Consider the following 19361-nt stretch of genomic DNA (forward strand, 5'->3'; position numbering starts at 1 on the left):
GCGGCCCCACCACGATTGGCTGCTTCCCCGTGACATCACGCGGCTCGGGGAAAAGTGCGAGCGTGAGCGCGAGTCGGAGCCACAGCGCCGGGAGCTGCAGGCGGAGCAGGGGCCGCCCCTCGGCACCCGGTCCCCGCCCCCGGCCCTCGGCCCGGCTGCCCGCCCCGCCGGCCCGCGGGCTTCGCGTGTGTCCCGCCGTCTGTCCGGCGCCAGGGGAACGGGGCAGAGGCGGCGGGTGAGTGGACTCCACGGCCGCGCGGGGGTGGGGGCGCTCGCTGGGAAGAGAAGGGTGCGGGATTCCGGGACCCTCCGAAGGTGCCCAAAGGTGGGTCCGACAGGGATGGGGCATCAGACCTCTACAGGGGCCGCCGGGGTGCTGGCAGCGGCGCAGGGCCGAAGGGTGGGGGAGTCCCCACTAAAGACAGGCCCGGGGTCTCCCGAAGCCTTCTCCAGGTGCGCCTCGGGGAGGGGACGGACATTCGGGAGGTCAGGGGCCAGGCACTGCCAGCCCCCAGCCCCCGCAGAGCCAGGGGCGGCCGTCGGGGGCGGGACCCCGGGCTCCAGCCCCCCTTAGTGGCTCTGCGGGGCGCTTGGCGATGGAGCCCCAGAGAGCCTTTATCCCGCCAGCCTCTCCGCCCTCTCTCCCCTCTCTTTTGAGCTCGAGAGCTGCCAGCCCACTCGGGCCCAGGGAGTCTTCCATCAGCGACCTTGAGCCCCGACGGAAAGCGCTCCGGCAGGCTCCAGGTGCCCCTCCCCCACGCCAGGACTGCCCCCCGCTGTCGCCCAGGCTGGGAGCCGGGGAGATTCCGCTCTGGCCGCTGCGGGCACAACGTAGGGTTGCGCCAAATCCCCCGCGCCCCTTTGCCTCCCGCGAACTCCGGAGTCTCTCTCCCGCCCCAGGGAGACAGGCAGCGGCCACAGTCTTGGAGGGAACGCCTAAAACCCGATGACCTCTGCCCCAAACCGCTTCACCGGCGCCAACAGCACCCCCTCCCCTCTCGGCCGGGGAAAGGGGGGTTTCGAGGACGGGGGAAGCGCGGGGCCCACGCCCGGAGGCTTCAGGAACTGCGTGCCAGGCGGGGAGGAGGGAGGGCGGGGCACCGGAGAGCCAGAGCCCCTTGGACCCCAGCGGAAACGAGCAGAGGCTCCAGATGGACCCCGGAGGAAGCCTCCAGCCGGCCTTCGGGGCCGGAGCCCAGGGCTCGAGAAACCGGCGCCGCTTTGGCCGCTGGGGCCCGCCCAGGGCCTCTGGAGAGGGGTGCCTGGCGAGCGGTGGAGGAGTGGAAACATCTCACCCGCGCCTGGCTCGAGCCCCGCGCCAGGCCTCCCCGTTACCGATGTCCTGCCCGCGCCCACTCGCCCGTTGAGCCCGGTGTCCCTCAAGCGCCCGTCGGGCGACTCTTGCAGCGGTCCCCTCGCCTGAAGTCGGTACAAGCCTGGGACTCCGCGCCGCACGGTTGCGGACGCGGACACTGCCAGGCGCCCGGCTGGGACCGGGTCCCAAAGTCAGGTGTCCGTCGCAGCCCGTAGTGTAGTCTGGCCTCGACCCTTCCCCACCCGTCGGGACGCCGGCTCCCGGCCCGGACCTCTCAGACAGACGCCTAAGGTCTGGAGTGCGTCTCCCAGCAGGGGCATTGGATGCAACCGGTCACCCGCTGTCGGCCCTGCCTTCCCTCTGTGCAAAAGTAAACAGGTACAGAGACACCGGAACCGCGTGCATCGTCCGGGCCGCTGCCCCCGGGCACGCACACGCATGCACGTGCACGTGTCCACATGGCGCGGCCATGCTCACGCGCTCACGGGCGCACTGGTATCCAGGCGTGGCCGTGCGCACGCGCGTGCAAATGCAGACAGCTACTAGCGTCTACTCGCGCTTCGCGGGAGTCACACACAAACAGAGCTCGCGCTCGTGCCCGCCCCCGCGCTCTGCGCCCGGTGCCGAGTGGAGTCGGGAGCCCTTAACTTTCCCACCCCGGAACCCCGCGCAGCGCCGAGGGCAGCCCCGGGACGGCGTCGGCCGGGGTCTGGCGAAGGGGCCCCCCCTCCTTTTGTCTCTTACCCGAAAGGCCCTGCCGGGGGAGTAGGGAAGAGAGTGGGGGCTGGCTTCTCTATTCGAGGCGGCGTCGGAATTGGGGGCTAGTGGCGTACGTCGGTCCAGAGCTGGCACCCGGGGACCGACATTGCCATCTAGCGGTGCGCACGGCGCCAGGCAAACCGCACCAGACAGAAGAGGCTGTGGTCAGGCTGCCGGCAAGCGAGGCGTGCAGGAAGATGCCTGTAGCTGCCTTGGCCAGCTCCCCTGAGGCAGGCTCAGAATGGGACTAAGCCACTGGTCTCCTGTTTGTCCTGGCGGAGTCTGGCCGCGGGGACAAGAAATGTCTTGTGGAAAGTGGGGGAGCCCGCAGGAACGGGTGGGGTGCCCCAGTGGTGTGGTTTCGAAGCGGGGAGACCAGAGGCAGGAGCTCAACTCTGAGCAGTGGCATTTTGAAGTGAAGCGAGGGGTCCTGGGTTCTGATCTCGTCCCCGGCCCTGCTTACAAAGTGGGTGACTTGGGACAAGTTCATGATCACTCTCCCCATCTGTGAGAGAGCTGTTCCCACTGGGAGCTGAGGACGCCAAAGTACCTACCTTTTCAGGCTCTGGAAGGCGCAGAGAGAGTCCTGACTCATGGTTAACACTCAATAAACAAGAGCTATCATGTTGTCATAGCCGGCACCTCTAGCCATGCCCCTGAGCCTGCTGGCCTGTGTGTGGGCCCTGGGAGGCTAAGGTGAGAATTTCCTTGGGGCTGGCTGACAGCTCGCCCCTGTCCACCCTGCACCTGCTTATGGAAGCCTGGTGGAGGGCAGGCACCTCTCTCTGCCGGGGGCGGGGAGACAGTCTTCCCAGCTCAGAGGGCAGCACTTGAACTTCCATTTCAGAGGTTCAGGGGGTGGTCAGAGCTGCAGAGAGGGCCGTATCTGGTCTCTGCCCTTGGCTCCTTGTGTGACCTTGGGGTGTCACCACCCCTTCTCGGCCACTCCTCCTGTGAACCAAGGATTCAGGAGCAGGAGGATTGCAGATGGAGCAGGGGGCCCGCCCGGCCAGTGTGGCAGCGGCCGCCCTGGCACTGCCTCCAGTGTCCCGTGCATCTGCCCGCTGGGGAGCAAGTGCAGGTCTGATCCTGAGAGCTGCCCCAGGGTTGTCTCGGGACAGCAGCTGAGAAAGAGGGTGCGGGGTGGGGGGGGGGGGGGGCGGCTTCCCCCAGGCAGCCTGGCTGGACCCTGCTGCCTGCCAGCGGCCCAGGCTGCCGGGGGTGGCGCCCCTGCCTCCACTGCCGGCCGCACCACCCTCTTCCTCTCTGTCACACACAGACGCACAGAGCTCCGCGGCCGACCCTGCGCGTGGCTGCGATGGGGCCGTGTGCGTATGTGCGACGGCGTGTGTGTTGGCGGGTGTGAAGGAGGCTGGGCTGAGCGGCGGCCCTGGCGCGGCTGCTGGGCGTGGGCCTTCCTCACATGGATGGAAGAGGAAGAGGGGGAGGAGAACTGAAGAGGAGCCTGGGTGGGAGGGAGGGAGGGCAGGCTCGGGGTGGGGGAGGGGCGCTGTGGGCCTGAGGAAGAGCCTCTCCCCTCCCCGCCAGGAGCTGGCCGCAGGCTCCGCAGTAGCCCCTCTGAGACAATCCCCTGTGCTTGGGAGAGCACGTGGTCCTTCCTCAGCTCCTGGGCGCTTCCGGCTTCAGACTCCTCAGCCCCCAGCCGCACCTGCATGGCGCCCAGGGCCCTGGGGCAGGGTTGCCCCAGCGGCAGGTGCCTCCCAGGGCCCCTTCTGCACAGCACCCCTGGCCCCCGCCCCCCCCCCCCCCGTGTGCCTGTAGCTCTTCAGCCTCTGCCAGAAGTCCCCCCACCACGCACACCCCCGCCAGCCTCGTGACATCTAGAAGCTACAGAACCTTGGTCAGGTTCCTGAACCTCTTTACATCTCAGCTTCCTTACCTGTAAATAGAGGGGGAAAAAAAAAAGGCAAACACGGGCCTCTCGGGGCTGGCGGCTGCGAGGCTGCAGTGAGTGGATACTCTAAGAGGTGGAGGAGGCGCCAGCTCCTTAGTATGTCGGCTGCCAATGGCTCTGCTTGTGTTTTTGCCATGGTCTCTCTACTGTCAGGACTGGAGATGTTTGTAGTTAAGAAATGACCCGGCGGGTGAATGCAAGCCCCTCTCTTGCTATTGTCCTCGACTGGGCCACTCTCTCCGCAGCTCCTCCTGTGGCTGCCCTGAGACCACATTCCGGAGGAGGAGATCGGCCCTGGTGGCCCTGTCACATCCTATGCGACTGGCTGACTCCACCATCAGCCTGCCTTATTTTCTTGCTGGTTCTTTGTGGGGGCTCCTGTGTTCGTATGCCTCCCTCCCCCCCACACTAGGTTGGTGAGACGGGGACCCAGTTGACTAACGGGTCACCTCTGGGACCCCAGTGCTTGGCACATCATAGGGCCTCCGAGGACCCTCAGTGTGTGAACAGCTGAGGGGTGATGGGAACAGTGCTCTCGCATCCTCTCTGTCCCCTGACTCCAGTTACCCTCTGCGGGACCCCTGTGCCCGCTGCAGCAGTTCACCCCCTTCTCTCTCCTTCCTCCCCCCAGCCACTGTCCGCCCACCGCTGCTGGCCCAAATGGCGAACTTCACCCCAGTCAATGGCAGCTCCAGCAACCAGTCTGTGCGCCTGGTCACATCAGCCCACAACCGCTACGAGACAGTGGAGATGGTGTTCATCGCCACAGTGACGGGCTCGCTGAGCCTGGTGACCGTGGTGGGCAACGTCCTGGTGATGCTCTCCATCAAGGTCAACAGGCAGCTGCAGACGGTCAACAACTACTTCCTGTTCAGCCTGGCCTGCGCCGACCTCATCATAGGCGCCTTCTCCATGAACCTCTACACCGTGTACATCATCAAGGGCTACTGGCCGCTGGGCGCTGTGGTCTGCGACCTGTGGCTGGCCCTGGACTACGTGGTGAGCAACGCCTCTGTCATGAACCTTCTCATCATCAGCTTTGACCGCTACTTCTGCGTCACCAAGCCCCTCACCTACCCTGCCCGGCGTACCACCAAGATGGCGGGTCTCATGATTGCTGCAGCCTGGGTCCTGTCATTTGTGCTCTGGGCGCCTGCTATCTTGTTCTGGCAGTTTGTGGTGGGCAAGAGGACGGTGCCAGACAACCAGTGCTTCATCCAGTTCCTGTCCAACCCGGCCGTGACCTTCGGCACGGCCATTGCTGCCTTCTACCTGCCCGTGGTCATCATGACGGTACTCTACATTCACATCTCCCTGGCCAGCCGCAGCCGGGTCCACAAGCACCGGCCCGAAGGCCCGAAGGAGAAGAAGGCCAAGACCTTGGCCTTTCTCAAGAGCCCCCTGATGAAGCAGAGCGTCAAGAAACCCCCACCGGGAGAAGCCGCCCGGGAGGAACTGCGCAACGGGAAGCTAGAGGAGGCCCCGCCCCCAGCCCTGCCCCCGCCCCCACGCCCCGTGGCCGACAAGGACACTTCCAATGAATCCAGCTCGGGCAGTGCCACTCAGAACACCAAGGAGCGGCCAGCCACAGAGCTGTCCACCGCGGAGGCCACCACGCCTGCCATGTCCGCCCCGCCCCTGCAACCAAGGACCCTCAACCCGGCCTCCAAGTGGTCTAAGATCCAGATTGTGACAAAGCAGACAGGCAATGAGTGTGTGACAGCCATCGAGATTGTGCCTGCCACGCCAGCTGGCATGCGTCCGGCGGCCAACGTGGCCCGCAAGTTTGCCAGCATCGCTCGCAACCAAGTACGCAAAAAGCGGCAGATGGCGGCCCGGGAGCGCAAGGTGACTCGGACCATCTTTGCCATTCTGCTGGCCTTTATCCTCACCTGGACTCCCTACAACGTCATGGTTCTGGTGAACACCTTCTGCCAGAGCTGTATCCCCGACACAGTGTGGTCCATCGGCTACTGGCTCTGTTACGTCAACAGCACCATCAACCCCGCCTGCTACGCGCTCTGCAATGCCACCTTTAAAAAGACCTTCCGGCACCTGCTGCTGTGCCAGTATCGGAACATCGGCACTGCCAGGTAGGCAGGCAGCGGTGCCCTAGGAGGGGCTGGTGTCGCATGTGTGTGCTGGGGGACCACACAGCTCACCTGCTGTGGGCGAGACAGCTGGAGGCACCGCTCTGTGGTCACGGTTGCTGAAGAGGCCTGAGGTCTCTTAAGACCACATGAGGCTCAGGACGCGGATCTGGCTGCATCCGGAGGCCGGATCTCTTGGCCCAGGCTGAGGAGGCTCAGCCCCAGGAGTGTCTGAACTGGGACTCCCCTGGCCCATCGCCGCCGCCCAGGCTTGGGAGGTGCACCTGCCCCGTGGTGTCCGGCTGGGCAGAAGCAGTCTAGAGACTAGACTAGGGAAGAGCCAAGGTGCTGGGCTCCCGGGGGAGCGGAAGGGTGGGGTCCCCTGTTCTGCTGTCATCGGTGCTTTCCGCCCCCTTGCACCCTGCATGTCGGCTCAGCCCCCTCCCCACATCTCACCCCAGGGGCAGGAATCTCCCCCGGCTGCAGCTCCTCAGCCAGGTGCTGGGTGGATGGTAGGCACCCAGGCACTGGGTGGATGGTAGGCACGAAGCGGCCAGCCCCCGCCCCCCCCCCCAGTCCTGCCCCTGTCACATCTGGCTGGGGCATCAGGGAGGCCGGGAATCACACTCAGGAACCAGTCTCAGCCTCCTGTAGCTCCAGGCTGAGCTGAGTGGCCCACCTCTCCCGGGGCTTGTCCCCAGCCACAGGAGTCCGGGTGCAGTGGCGGTGGCCAGGGTTTCCATCTGCCCCCGCTGAGCCTCGCTCTGGCTTCTGCAGGGTGTGGGGGAGGCCTGGGTCCTCATGAGAGAAATACTGGGGGGCTATGGACCCCCGGGCTTCAGTGGGTATGCAACCCCCATTTCTGCCATCTCCAGCTGAGAGCTGCAGGTTCCCCCCCCACCCTACCCCCTCCCCAGCCTCGGAGAGCTGAGGCCAGCCAGGCTTAGAGGGCTGGGCTCGGTGGGGGGAGTGCTTCCAATTTTGCTTTTTCCATGAGCCCTGGGGGACACCCACCACCAAGCTCCCAGGCTCTATAACCACCAGTCCCCAAAAACAAAGCTCCATAGCCAACTCCCCAGAGAGGGGCTTTTATATATTAAAAAAGAAAAGATTTTATTGGGAAAAGTTGGTTTATTTGTTTTCTTAGTAACATTTCATAGAGGGGGGGACAAGAGGGGGTGGTGGGCGTCATATCCCTTGGGGGGAAGCTCCCAGAATCCCTTGTCCCTCCCCACTTTGGGCACTTGGGGGTGTGTGGGGGAGGGACAGGGAAGAGGCAGGGCGTGATTGATAAAGCTAAGCATAGACAAAGGCACTGGTGGGTTCCATCTTCGGTCCGTGGGAGGGCGCCCATGGCGGGGCCCCAGGTGAGGCCAGGGCTCCTGGGCTTCCCAGTCTGGCCTCTAGTCCTTTGCCTTCCCTTTCTTGGCTGTAAAACAGGAAACACCGCGTGAGCAGAGTAGAGGTGGCCAGGTAGAGCCCCTGCCCCCTACACACCCATCGACAATCCTGCCCCCTGGTGGCTTCTGGGAAGCCGACCCGGAAGCAGGTGGGACTGGGCGGCCATGATGATGTCGGGAAATCCCCAGTCCCCAGCTTTCCACCTGCGACCGGAAAACCAGGCTCCAGGCTCCCAAGCCCAGGCTTGGTCCCCACAGCCCTGTTGCTCCCCCTGGGCTGCTGCAAGGCGGATGGAGCTAAGAGCCACAGGCAGCGTGGTTGAGCATGGCAGGGCCAGATGCTGCCTCTGGCCACAGGGGTGACAAAGACAAGCCTGCGGGGACAGAGCCCGGGGAACCCTAAGCCAGATGTGCCAACAGCCTGCACTTCTTCCCAGGACCACTCTCTGGTACCTGCAGCTCTAAGGTGTCACCAAGTCACTGGCAGGGACCCAGAGCTCCAGACTTGGCTCCTGCCCTCCCAAGGGGCAGCCAGGTCTTGCTCCCACCCCCCAGCCTCCCCCCCCCCCACGACCTTTGGCCTTGGCTTTGGTCTTGGGGGTGCAGGGCTTGGTCACGCGGATGGTCTCCTGGCACTGGGCATTGTACCGAGCCTTCTTCAGGGTGCCTTGGCGGGCTTTGGTGCCCGTGCCCCCATCGCATGCGCCCCAGCTATCAAACTTGTACTTGCAGTCCGCTGGAGGGAGAGAGCGCCCGGGGCGAGGTCAGCCGAGATTTCCGTGAGGTTCCGCCCCGCCCCGCCCCCCCACCTCGTTTCCTGCCCTCCCCTGCGGCCCCCCTCCCCAACTCACCTCCAAATTCCTTCTTCCAGTTGCAGGGCAGCCTGCACCGGATGCGCTGTGTCTGGGCACCACAGGTGCCCTCACGGAAACCCACGCCGCAGTCCTTGCTGCTGGGGGTGCAGGGGCCCCAGGTCCAGTCGGCGCACTCGCTGCCCGGGCCGCCCTTTTTCACCTTGTCTGCAACGCACCGGGCGCGGAGTTCACGCGTGGACCGCCTGGGCTGGAGTCCCGGGCTCGCGACCCAGGCGGCCAGCCCCGAAGTCGCGGGCCTCACCTTCCCGGCCCCAGCCCTCCCTCGGCGACCCCTCCCCGCCACGTACGTCGCCGTCACCTTTCTTTTTGGCCACCGCGGAGGTGAGCGCCAGCAGGGCGAGAAGGGTGAGGAGGAGGGCGCCTCGGTGCTGCATCCTGGGGGGGGCAGAACACGGGGTCAGAGTCCCCTGCCCAGCCCGGGCCCCCTCCCTGGGGACCGTGCACTTACGCCGCCCAGCCCCACCACTAGCCCCACTTTCCAGGCCGCTAAGGTGGCGGCGGTGGGACGGTGGGACGGAGGACTTCGGGCTGCCCCGCGGGGAGACATCTCCCTGGGGGATGCCTCGCGTCTGCGCTGCAGCTCAGACCCCGACACCCGCCTCCAGATCCCCGGGCCGTGGCCCCGCGCGCTCACTCGCTCGCTGCCGGCGATGCTTCGCTCCCTCCCGCGCCGGGCCTGTCCCGCTCCGGCCGCCGCGGCCCCTTTTGTCTCCAGAACCGGTCTGAGCCGGTCACATGGGCCCCCGCCCCCTCCCCTCCTCTCCCCACCGGGGAAGAACCCGCCCCGCCCCCTCCCCTCAAACCCGCGCCGCCCCCAGACCCGGGCGTCCCCGCCTCCGCTCCCGCCCCGTCGCCCCCCGGGCGGAGACCCGGCTCCCAGCGACGATCGATCGGCGTGGCCTCGGGTCTCAGACGCGGGACTCTCCTGGCCCCGACTCTCTGAGCCCCCAGCCCCAGCTTCCCGTCCCGGCCCCCTGCCCCCGACCCTGGGCCCAGGGTCCATCTCCTATCCCCGCCGGGCGCCATTCACGCCTCTGGAGGGCTCGGGGCCGGGTCCCCGCTCCGCCTCCCAGGCCGCCTCGGCCCCTCAGCGCCGGCCCGCACCTCGGACCGTCCCCCAAGTGGGCAAGGAGATGCTGGGCGGCCGCACCTGGGAGAAGGGGCGCCAAAGGGACGCGCGGGGCGCACGCGCCCTTCCCGGAGCGCAAGTCTGAGGGGCGGAGGGGGGCGTTGGGGAGGAGCCGCCCCCGCGCCCGGTTCGGTGAAACTTGGAGAAGTGACAGCAGCCGTCTGAGAAGTTCCAGGCGCGGCCAGGCGGCATCTGCGACCGTCCTGCGCCTGGACCCCGAGGCCTCAGGGGGCTCCTCTGCTGTGCCCCCGCCCACCTCCGCCAGGGGCCTGGGGGAGGGGGCTTGCTCCTGGCCACCGGGCGAAGCTCCGGCCGGGCCCCCGCCCCACCTCTTTCACTTTCATTGTTGTGGTCCCAGCGGGAAGCGGGAAGCTGCAGGAACCAGCTCCGCCCCCAGCCCCCGCCAGGCTCCGCAGCCGGGCAGAGGTCAGGAACCCGGCAGCCCCTCGGACTCCACCCCCAGGCGGGGACCTGGCCACCGGGAGGGCCCCCCACCCCCACGCGAGGATAACGCAGCGGATCCCCCCCCCCCAAAGAGAGGAAAGCAGAAAGGGAAAAAAAAATCCACTTTACTGAGTCACACCCAGCTGTAAACATGTCACCGTGAGAGCCCCGCCCCCACCCCGGCCACGCAGTCCGCGGCGACACGCCTGGGTGCTGGGGAGGGTCACGCGGCGGGTGCCAAGCAGGGCAGCGGGCTCCGCGTCTCCGGGAAGAAGCCCGGGAGGGGGTCGTGCAGGAGCGGGCCGCTGGACGCCAGGTGCCTGGGGAACCTCAGCCCCAAGCCTCCCGGGAGGGGCCTCCAGCCCCCAGCCCCGCCCCGACGTCCAAGCCGGGCATCTGCTGTCCCGAGGGGCCAGCCCCGGCCCCTGCACAGGCCCGTCCAGCCCAACCCGTTTCCTAACTCCCTGCGAGTCTCCGGGTTGGGCTGGGGTCTGGGTGTGTGCGGGGGTGGACAGGTGACCCCCGCCCCGTGCTCCTCAGAGTCCTGCCCTGGGTGGGCGCAGCATGGGGCTCCTTCCCTGGGACACGGGTCCCCCCGGGGCCATGCGACTGGAATGTGGCAGTGAGGCGGGCAGGGAGGGCGCTGCTCCTCTGGCTGGTCGGTGCCCCCTGTGCCCGGGGCGGGCCTCGCGGCTACACGGCCGTCTCCTGGTCCTCCCGCTGGACCATCTGGTAGTGCTGCCGGTTTTCCAGGTAGGCGGCCAGCTCCGTGTCCCGAGCCTTCTCGGCGCGCTGCCGGGGTGTGTCCCCCTGGGGGAGGGGGCGGGCCCAGCAGGGTGAGACGGAGGCCAGCCCACCGGCTCCTCCCCGTCGCCTCGGGCTCGGGCTGGGGCTCGGGTTTCTCGGGGTCTGGACAGTTTCAAATTCCTAAGCCCCACCCCGCCCTGGCTCCCAGGTCTGGGAGAGGTCGGCCCTGAGGCTCCGCTCACCTGCTGGTCCGTCTTCATGAGGGAGGCCCCGGCCTCCACGATGTAGTGGCAGATGGTGCGCTGGCCCAGGGCGGCCGCCTGGTGCAGACACGTCTCCCCGCTGTGAGGCAGGGGCTGCTGGTGACTCCCCCTGCCCACCTGGCTCCCGGCAGCATCAGGAAGGGCGGGAGATCGGGGCTCTGGGGCCAGGGGCATCCCAGAGGATGACAGACAGGCCAAATGGGGGGGGGGAGCGGGGCAGGCACTGGGGGAGGGCAGGGCGGATGTCCAGGGCACCCAGGGTCCTGCAGCGCCCACTCACTTTTCCTCCACGGCATCGAGGATCTCTGGAGGGGCTGGAGGGGCGAAGGGGATGGTCAGAGCGGCCTGGCAGCCTGCCTGCCTCCCGCCCCCCCCCCCCCCGGGCCCCAGGGGCACCCGCTCACCGTGGTCCAGCAGGTAGCGGACCACGTCCTTGCTGCCAGCGCTCACCGCGTGGTGCAGCAGCGTGCGGTTCCGCCCGTCACGGTGCAGGAGGTCGCCTCCCGCTCGATGCAGTTCCTGGAGCTGAGGGCAGGAGGCAGAGCAGGGCTGGGCCCCCTCCAGCCGCCCCTCCTTCCCGCTCACCCGGGGCACTCCCTCTGGGGGGTCTCACTGGAACATCCAGGGAGAGACCACAGGCCTCTCTCACCCCAGCGGCACGGACAACCAAGCTTTCTAGCTACACCAGGGATGGGTGGATTGAGGTGGAGGCCCCTTGGTAGGAAGCACCCGTTGGGGCCTGTTCAGACAGGCCAAGGTGGAATGAGACAGTTGCTATGGGGACCCCGCAGAGTGCCAATGCCAGCCATGACAGCACCTGAATGGGCCCCACTCCCCAGGGCCAGAGGGGGCTGCGGTGGGGCAGCGGCTGCTGCCTGGAGCTGGTACCTTGCAGAAGTCGTTCCTCCTGGCGGCTTCAATCAACTCCTCACCTGCACAGAACACCCGCCCGTCATGCCGGGGCCACAGCCAGGCCTGGAAGCTGCGGTCACGTGTGTGATGCCGCACTGTGCAGAGATGTGTGCCTGCTGGGGCCTGTGTGCCTGGGGCGGGGCCTGTGCATGAACGTGACCACGGGAGACCCCACAGGCTCGGGGGCAGTTTGTGCATGGCGGGGGTCACTCCCCCTGGACCTCACTCCTACCCCCATGGAGAAAGAGGGGCCCTGGAGGGAGAGAGGCCTCACCTGGAGGGGGCGTGGCATCCCCTTGCAGTAACCTGCAAACAGAGCAGGATGAGCTGTGACCCCGCTCAGCCCTGCGTGCCTGCCACCCTCCCCGGCCCCGACAGGTGGCGTCCTTCACGCTTTCAACAGTTTATTGAGAGCCTACTACACACTGTTCTAGGCCCTGGGGGTGCAGGCAGGGAACAAGACCTGGCTCCCATGGAGCTCACAGTCTAGCGCACCCAGACGGCAAATAAATAAGGGGTTCTGGGCAGCGGGGAGTGCTGCCCAGAGCACAGGACGGCTGCGGGGTGGGTGGCACCACGGCGTGGGGCTCCAGGAGTGGACGCAGGGTGTACAGAGCGGGGAGGGGGGGGGCGGGGGACGGGACGGGGAGCGGGAGGAAGCCCGGGCCTGGCCCACAGCAGCCAGCCAGGCGGGGGAGGGCGGGCCAGGACTCACCGGGGCGTGGGTGAGCAGGGTGAGTTGGGGAGTGGGGAGGTGGGGGTTGGCAGGTCAGGCCGGGCCGATGCCCCCAGCAGCTCGGGGTCCAGGATGTAGATCTCGTCCTGTGCGATCTCAGTCACGTAGTTGAGGTGTTCCTGTCGGGGAGGTCAGGGCTGAGGGTCAAGGCTGAGGCTCAGGGCCTGCCAGGAGCCCTGATGGCAGGGGACAAGGTGCAGACCTGGAACAGCCTCCCCCGCGAGCGTACTTGTGCAAGAGGGTAGCCAGGGAAGGGCCGGGCCAGTCCCGCTGTCCCTCACCGCCTCCCCATGCCTCGTCGTCGTGGGCGCCTATGTGTTGGGCCCACCAGCCTCTGCCCACTGCCAAGCCTGTCCCCAGGGGACCTGGCCCTGGCCGTCTCCTTCTTGGTCTCTGTTAGTGCCAACCCTGTGCTCTCCAGAGATCTGGAGTGCTGGGCCAGGATGAGCCCACCCACCAGGGGGAGGTGACCAGGGGTGGCAAGTGGGGACCAGCCGTGGCCGCAGCAGGCCTGCCGAGTCTTACCTGGGCACGGTCGATCCTGTAGAAGCGGCTGGCAGTGGTGGCTGCGGGAGAGAGGGTCGCTGAGCACGAGGGAGGTCCTTGTGCAGGCCCAGGGCCTCTGCTGCCCCAACCCGGGCTCCCCCAGACAGAGCCGGCGCTCCAGGGCGGACTCACCGTCCAGGAAACACCACTTGGGGGACAGTTTCTGGCACATGGGGGACTGCGCTCCAGCACCTTCGGGCTCCTGCTGGGAGAGAAGCCAAGGCCGGGGTGGGTCAGGAGCCGGCCGGCAGGGGCAGCACGGAGGCGGCCGGCCCGCACTCCCTACCTGCTGCAGCCTCTCGATGTGCGCTCGGCAGAGCTCCAGGTCGCTGTCTCCTGGGACCACCACGGTGCCCAGCGGCACAGCTGGAGGACGGAGCACCGTGTCAGCAGCTGGCGGGGCCCTGGGCCCCCGCTGCCCTTCCCGCTCCTCGGCCCAGCCCCGCTGCCACTCACAAGCCTCCCTGAGCTGCTCCTTGTCGTAATGCAGGGCCTCGTAGTCGTGCATGCTGACCCTGCTCACCTGGATCCGAAGCTGCTCGGGCACCGGCTGCTGGCTGTGGGCAGGGTCGGCGAGAGGGGCCTCAGCAGCGGCCCTGCCAGGGGGCCCCCCGGGCCGCAGGGACTGTCGGGGCGAGAGGGGCATACTCGCTGTGCAGGGGCGTGGCGCTCCGCCGCTTGGCCTTCTGCACCATGGTGGCCTGGTTGCGCAGGGCGATGCGGATGCGGGAGGCCGCCAGCTTGCAGGGCTCACCGTCCACCTGCACTGGGATGGCCTTGGACGTGCTGAGCAGCACCTCGCGGCACTGTGTCAGCCGCTCGCCGTGCCCGCCCACCTGCAGCGCGGCCTGTGGGCGCGGGAGGCGCGGGTCACAGGGGGGCCCGGCTGCTGCTCCTTCCAGGGAGCATGGAGCCCAGAGTGACCCCCGTACAGTGCGGAGTGGGGGCCCCAGTCACAGAGGGGAGCAGGTGAGGCCCTGCCTGAGGGGGGAGGGCAAGGTGAGAACCTTGTCAGAGAGAGGAGGGCAGCATGGGGGGGACCCCAGAGGTAGCAGACAGAGGCAGGGAGGGCGAGACCTGAGCCACAGAAGGGGGGTAAGGGGGTGACCCCACTTCCATGTTCAGGCTGCACTCCTAGGTGCTGCAACCACGGGGCCAGGCCACTCACCAGAGATGTCATGGTGAAGCCAATGACCTCGAGGTAGCCATCATCGTGTCGCTGGGGCTCAAAGTCATGGTGCTCCCCAGGGTGGCCCCAGGGCATGGTGCCCGCGCAGTACCTGGGGGAGGTGACGGATGGCTCCCGTGTCTGACGCAGGGCGCCACAGGGCCCGCCTGACGCCCACCCGGCGCCCGCCCCCTCACCTGGGGATGTTCAAGAAAACGATGCACTGGGGCTTCAGGTCCTGGATCTTGGGGGTCAGATCTGTCCCATCGCACTGTAGGCAGGAAGGGGTGGTGTTCAGGGATGCCTGCACCGGGGAGGCCTTCCTCCCCGCTGGGCCCCCCCACCTGCCCTCCCCAACTCACCACCAGCTGCCCCCCCACTCACCACCACCTGGGCCCCTCACTTGCCCTCCTCAATTCACCATCACCCACCCCCCCACTCAGTACCATCCTTCTCCCACTCAGTACCACCCGCCCCCCACCTGCCCTCCCCACCTCAGCACCACCTGCCCCCCACTCACCACCACCCGGATGTGTTTGGCCAGGTCCTTGGAGCTGCCCATGAGGAAGTCCGAGAAGGCTGTCTGTGGGACGAGAGAGTGTCGGGGGCGGGAGGCGGGGGGCGGGGGGCAGGGTAGGGGCCACCCCTCACAGCCCAGGGTCCGGGGGGAAGGCGTGCTGGCGGCCCCGCTCACCCCGGCATAGAACATCTTGTTCCGAAAGCGGCTGTTGAACTTCTCGGGGTTCGCCTCTGGGTGGAGACAAGAAGTGGGGGCAGTCCATCGCGCTGAGCCTGCCAGAGCTGCTGGGCTCGTGCCGGTGGGCGTGAGGTCTGCCCTTCCCCCTGGACCCTACCCCCACCCCCAGTCTCTGGAGGCCTCCCAGCAGGAGGCTGCCCACCTCGGGACTCGTGGAACTCCAGCGTGACGTGGGCGTCGAAGCCCAGGCTGAAGTAGTTGTTGAAGACATCCAGGGGGAGCTGGGAAGAGGCAGACAGCCCAACATGAGGGCTGGGCCCGCCAGCCGTGCCCTCCCTGGGGCCCCCCAGTGGCTGCCATGCTCGCTCGGGCTGGGCAGCCATTCTCAGAGGCCTTTGGCACGACTCACAGACCGCACTGAAGCTCGCCCAGCTGCCGGGTGAGCCCCCCTGAGTGCCCGGCCAGCCCCTCTTCCCAGCATTGCTCCCAGACACGCTGTGTACGGCAGTGTGCGCTGCTTAGAACGGTGCCCGGCAGGCAGCAGGTGCCCGGCCAGGATCTGCCAAGTGGCCGAGTGAACACCCATCTGCGGGCCCGGCAGCACCCACATCCCATATGGATGCCGGTACGTGTCCTGGCTGCTCCACTTCCAGTCCAGCTTCCTGCTAAGGCCTGGGAAAGCAGGGGAGGATGGCCCAAATGCTTGGGCCCCTGCACCCACATGGGAGACCCCAAAGAAGTTCCTGGCTCCTGGCTTCAGTCTGGCCTAGCCCCTACCATTGCGGCCATATGGGAAGTGAACCAGTGGATGGAAGACCTCTTTAACTCTTTCCTTCAAATAAGTAAATAAATATTTGAAAGAAAAAAAAAAAAAAACAACTCCTGGCTTTGGCCTGTCCCAGCCCCAGCCGTTGCAACTGCCTAGGGAGTGAACCAGCGGATGGAAGATTCTCTCTCTCTGTAAGTCTTTCAAATAAATATCTAAATCTTAAAGAGAAGTCAACAACCACGACTCCCAAGATCAGAGTAAACGGCGAGGTGTGGAGGCAGGGACCAGCCCACGTCCCAGCACCCCGGCTGGGAGCCCTGGCGGACCCACCCGGTCAGTGGCACCCTCGTCTCGCTCCTCTGGCCCGGCCTCGGGATTGGGCTCCGCGCGGAGGTCCCAGCGGTCCAGCTGCACCACGTTCCCCTCTTCCACGTGGGAGAGGATCTTGGACACGGGCTCGTCTGTGTAGCCCTGGTGGGAGGAGGCAGCCCCTGAGCCCCTGCTGTGGTCGAGACCCCCACCCCCAGCTCCCGGCCCCATGCCCACCCCTCCTGAGGGTGCTCACCCCGCCCCAGTTGAGGGTACGCGCCAAGTCGTTGCCGGTACCCAGCGGCAGGATGGCCACAGGCGGCGGCGGCTTTAAGCGCAGCTGGTCCAGGGTGGAGAGAATCCAGCCAACCTGGAGGACAGCATGGCAGAGGCGGCTCAGGCCGAGCGGGCAGGGCACACGGACCGTGGTGCCACGCCCCCGGCCCCCAGAGAACTCACCGTGCCATCACCCCCACACGCCAGGATGCGCAAGTTGTGCACCTTGCGGTACATCTCCAGCCTGGGGGATGGGGGGACGACAGGAACAGGTTGGGATCTCTGAGCTGCAGCCTGGGAGCTGGGTGACCTCCGACCCCCACCCTGCCCCGCGGGCACTTACGCCTCCTTGGGCCCTCCCTGGCTCAGGTCAAACACTTGTCGGGGGTTGAGATACCAGAGGAAGGACTGGATGATCTTGGCGCCCTGCGAGGGACAGGGCGTGCTGCAGGCGGTGGCTCCGGCGATGGGCCCGGCGAGGGGGTGGGGAGGCTGCACTCACCTGGTTGCCCCCACTCTTGGGGTTTACAAACACCAGCAGGGGCTTCATGAGGGGGGACGGGGTGGGCCTGATGATGAAGGGCCTCCAGCGGCCCTCCTGGGAGACACGGGGTCCGTGAGGCTCTTCCCAGCCCCGAGGTCCCCGCCCCCTTGTTCCCCTCCCCGCCAGGCGCACCCTCAGGTACCTGGGGCCTGCTGAGCCCAGGCTGTGCCCCCAACCTGCCTCCCGCCGGTGTTCCCCCGACCCCCGGCCGGCCCTGGCCCTGACCTCGGGCCCCTTCTTGCTGGACTTCCTCTTGAATGACGCCCTCTTTTTCTTCTTGCTCGCCTTGAGGGTGTTCTGCAAGGGAAGCAGGGGCCGTGGCGGCACGGTGGGCAGGCCAGGCTGGCGGCTCCGGGCCGGCCTGAGCGCGCGCACTCACCTGCGGCCTCCGGGCGCGCAGGATCCAGGTGGGCGGGATGACCACGGCCGCGTGCACCCCCAGCGAGCACGGCTCCTCGATCTGCTGCAGCATGAAGCAGGACACCTTGCTGTGGTACTGGAGCAGAGCACGGGCGCGGCTGAGCCGAGAGCCGGGGGCTGCGGACCCGCCTGGGGCAGGGGCAGCCGGGCGCACCACTCACCGCCTGCTTGCACCAGGAGCAGCTGATGGCCACAATCTCTTTGCTGTGGAAGGTGAACTTCTGCTGGAAGCCCTGGGGGACACAGGGGGGTGGCTGGACGCCGGAGCTGCCGAGCCGCAGAGCCGGGCCCTCCTCGGCTGCCAGCTTCCCTTCCCCCAAGGAAATGGAGCCCTTTCCAAAATCAGACAAAAAAAAAAAAAAAAAAAAAAAAAAAAAAACTAACAGAGAAGTGCCCCGAGAGCTGACGCTGACTGAGGGGCCAGACGAGCAGGGGGCATGGGGGCTGGCACTGAGCCAGTGTGATAACCCTGCAGTGCCAGCATCCTATATGGGTGCCGGTTCGAGTCCTGGCTGCTCCTCTTCGGATCCAGCTCCCTGCTAATGTACCTGGGGAAGCAGTGGAAGATGGCCCAAGTGCGTGGGCCCCTGCACCCATGTGGGAGACCCGGATGGTATTCCAGGTTTCTGTTCCTGGTTTCATTGAGGGAGTGAACCAGAGAATGGAAGATATCCCTTTCTCCCTCTCCCTTTCAAAATAGATAAATAAATAAATCTTTAAAAGAAAAAAAAAATGGAGGCAAGGAAGCGAATGATGCCCCCAAGGGCGTCTGGGAGACCCGCACAGGCTCACAGGAGCTCTGGGAGGCACTGCACAGGTCCCCCCGCAGCGGGGCAGGGGCTCACTGCCCGGCTGGGCACGCCACGGGTGCGCCGCAAACATCCGCGGAGAGAACTTCCTGCCTTGCTCAGCCCAGGGACAAGAGCGATGGACGCGTCAGGGCAGGCAGACTGAGCGCCTGCTTGGGACTCTGCACTCTGCGGCCACAGCCAGCGATGGACCTGCACCGGGCGGAGCCCTCACCTTGCCACAGTGCCGACACTTGCCGTCCTGGCGCCTCCTGTGCACCCAGTGGTGCCGCACGAAGGTTGGCTGGGGAGCAGAGAAAAGTTACTGCAGTGAGTGGGGAGGGGCGGCCCGCACCCTGTGGCCCACCGATAGGGAGGGCTGGGGGCTGGGGGCATGCGGTGAGGAGGGGCAGCTTAGCCACGGGGGACAGAGGGAAGCAGCAGGCACCAGCCACTGCAGGGCAGCCAGCCTCACCCCCGCGGCCTGGCCCCTGCCCGGGGAGCTGGAGCCCCCTGGTGGCCGGGGGCAGCACTGCAGGGAGGTCCACTCACCTCACGGACATTCCTGGAGCCCGATTCCCGGAAGGATGGCTTACAGCGGAAATTTATCTGTGGAACAATGAAGTGACCACCAAAGGGTTGGGACTTTCCTTTGGGGTCAAGGCATCTGGCCAGGCCAGGGTCACCCAGAGTCATCCTCACAGTAAGCTGTGCCCCAAGTCTCCCCTGGGAGCCCTCAGAGTACGGGACGCCCCTCCTCTCAAGTCCCCCTGCCCACCAGCCACGGGGTCCTCTCCTTCCTCTGCTCAGGGCCAGGGAGGGAGGGAGGAGTTCCCTGTCCATCTCCCCCATGAAAGGGGGCCCCGGGGGGCTCATCCTCCGCCTCTCCTCACCCTCCTGCACCCCAACCTGGCAACGCAGCCACCGGTTCCTGCCGCACACCGTGCTGACCGGGTGCTGCCTCGCTGAGCCCTGGTTCAGCTCTCCCCCCAGCCGAAGGGCTCCACGCCGCCTGGGACTGCGTGTCTATTTCTCTTTTCCTACCGGTCCTGGTCCCTGCCCCAGCCCACAACAGGTGTACGGGGGCCAGGGAGGCAGCCACGCTGGCTTTGTTCATGCCCTTCCCAGTGCTAAGGGCTTTGCTGAGGGCTGGCCTAGGTTCGTGCAGGTGGGGGAGCCCTGGTCTGCCCCACAACCCCGCGACCCCTGGCTTGACCCGCCGTGGACAGGGCCTCGCGGGGAAGACCTCTACAGAGGCA

General features: G+C 66.7%; 3 protein-coding genes across 15 annotated transcripts in view; 1 reads left to right on the forward strand and 2 right to left on the reverse strand.

The window, feature by feature from the left end:
- The first annotated feature begins 180 nt into the window (after positions 1–180).
- On the forward strand, positions 181–6617 carry CHRM4 (cholinergic receptor muscarinic 4). The gene is made up of 2 exons (XM_062198017.1): positions 181–235; positions 4621–6617. Exon 2 carries the CDS (start codon positions 4650–4652, stop codon positions 6084–6086), a length of 1437 nt encoding a protein of 478 aa, XP_062054001.1. The 5' UTR covers positions 181–235; positions 4621–4649; the 3' UTR covers positions 6087–6617.
- Positions 6618–7200: 583 nt separating this feature from the next.
- MDK (midkine) lies at positions 7201–9823 on the reverse strand. Of its 3 annotated transcripts, none has more exons than XM_062198018.1 (5): positions 9505–9823; positions 8653–8729; positions 8331–8498; positions 8054–8215; positions 7201–7508 (listed from the first exon to the last, which is right to left on the reverse strand). In XM_062198018.1, the coding sequence occupies exons 2-5, from the start codon at positions 8726–8728 to the stop codon at positions 7483–7485; spliced, it is 432 nt and encodes a 143-aa protein (XP_062054002.1). In that variant the 5' UTR covers position 8729; positions 9505–9823; the 3' UTR covers positions 7201–7482. The 3 variants fall into 3 exon arrangements, with proteins under 3 accessions (XP_062054002.1, XP_062054004.1, XP_062054003.1); XM_062198020.1 differs by having other exon boundaries at positions 9459–9823; XM_062198019.1 differs by lacking the exon at positions 9505–9823 and adding an exon at positions 8989–9068.
- A 220-nt stretch (positions 9824–10043) lies between these two features.
- Positions 10044–19361, reverse strand: part of DGKZ (diacylglycerol kinase zeta) — a 36418-nt gene continuing 27100 nt past the window's right edge. For 4 of the 11 annotated variants that reach the window (XM_062196235.1, XM_062196237.1, XM_062196239.1 and 1 more), the window contains exons 5-31: positions 18655–18711; positions 18338–18406; positions 17476–17547; positions 17274–17390; positions 17120–17191; positions 16853–16948; positions 16694–16776; positions 16534–16594; positions 16331–16444; positions 16096–16236; positions 15199–15277; positions 14994–15049; positions 14820–14882; positions 14497–14570; positions 14300–14411; positions 13780–13979; positions 13588–13688; positions 13418–13497; positions 13264–13333; positions 13111–13151; positions 12565–12704; positions 12124–12155; positions 11826–11869; positions 11342–11462; positions 11218–11251; positions 10917–11016; positions 10044–10737 (exon numbers count right to left, since the gene is read on the reverse strand). In XM_062196235.1, the coding sequence (XP_062052219.1) occupies positions 10621–10737; positions 10917–11016; positions 11218–11251; positions 11342–11462; positions 11826–11869; positions 12124–12155; positions 12565–12704; positions 13111–13151; positions 13264–13333; positions 13418–13497; positions 13588–13688; positions 13780–13979; positions 14300–14411; positions 14497–14570; positions 14820–14882; positions 14994–15049; positions 15199–15277; positions 16096–16236; positions 16331–16444; positions 16534–16594; positions 16694–16776; positions 16853–16948; positions 17120–17191; positions 17274–17390; positions 17476–17547; positions 18338–18406; positions 18655–18711 (2346 nt within the window). In that variant the 3' untranslated portion in view covers positions 10044–10620. Of the gene's footprint in view, positions 10738–10916; positions 11017–11217; positions 11252–11341; positions 11463–11825; positions 11870–12123; positions 12156–12564; positions 12705–13110; positions 13152–13263; positions 13689–13779; positions 13980–14299; positions 14412–14496; positions 14571–14819; positions 14883–14993; positions 15050–15198; positions 15278–16095; positions 16237–16330; positions 16445–16533; positions 16595–16693; positions 16777–16852; positions 16949–17119; positions 17192–17273; positions 17391–17475; positions 17548–18337; positions 18407–18654; positions 18712–19361 lie in introns of all 11 variants that reach the window. The other 7 variants (XM_062196234.1, XM_062196230.1, XM_062196229.1 and 4 more) reach the window with 3 other exon arrangements.

The sequence above is a fragment of the Lepus europaeus genome, chromosome 7 (genome assembly GCF_033115175.1).
Source record: "Lepus europaeus isolate LE1 chromosome 7, mLepTim1.pri, whole genome shotgun sequence".
Lineage (NCBI taxonomy): Eukaryota > Metazoa > Chordata > Mammalia > Lagomorpha > Leporidae > Lepus > Lepus europaeus.

Excerpts from the sequence above, each read along its gene's own strand:
- CHRM4 (XM_062198017.1), top strand. The coding sequence starts at position 4,650 with ATGGCGAACTTCACCCCAGTCAATGGCAGCTCCAGCAACCAGTCTGTG.
- MDK (XM_062198018.1), bottom strand. The coding sequence starts at position 8,728 with ATGCAGCACCGAGGCGCCCTCCTCCTCACCCTTCTCGCCCTGCTGGCG. Across the intron at positions 8,216-8,330 it reads CTGGAAGAAGGAATTTGGAG|CGGACTGCAAGTACAAGTTT; the intron begins GTGAGTTGGGGA and ends CTCTCCCTCCAG. Across the intron at positions 7,509-8,053 it reads GACCAAAGCCAAGGCCAAAG|CCAAGAAAGGGAAGGCAAAG; the intron begins GTCGTGGGGGGG and ends CCTGTTTTACAG.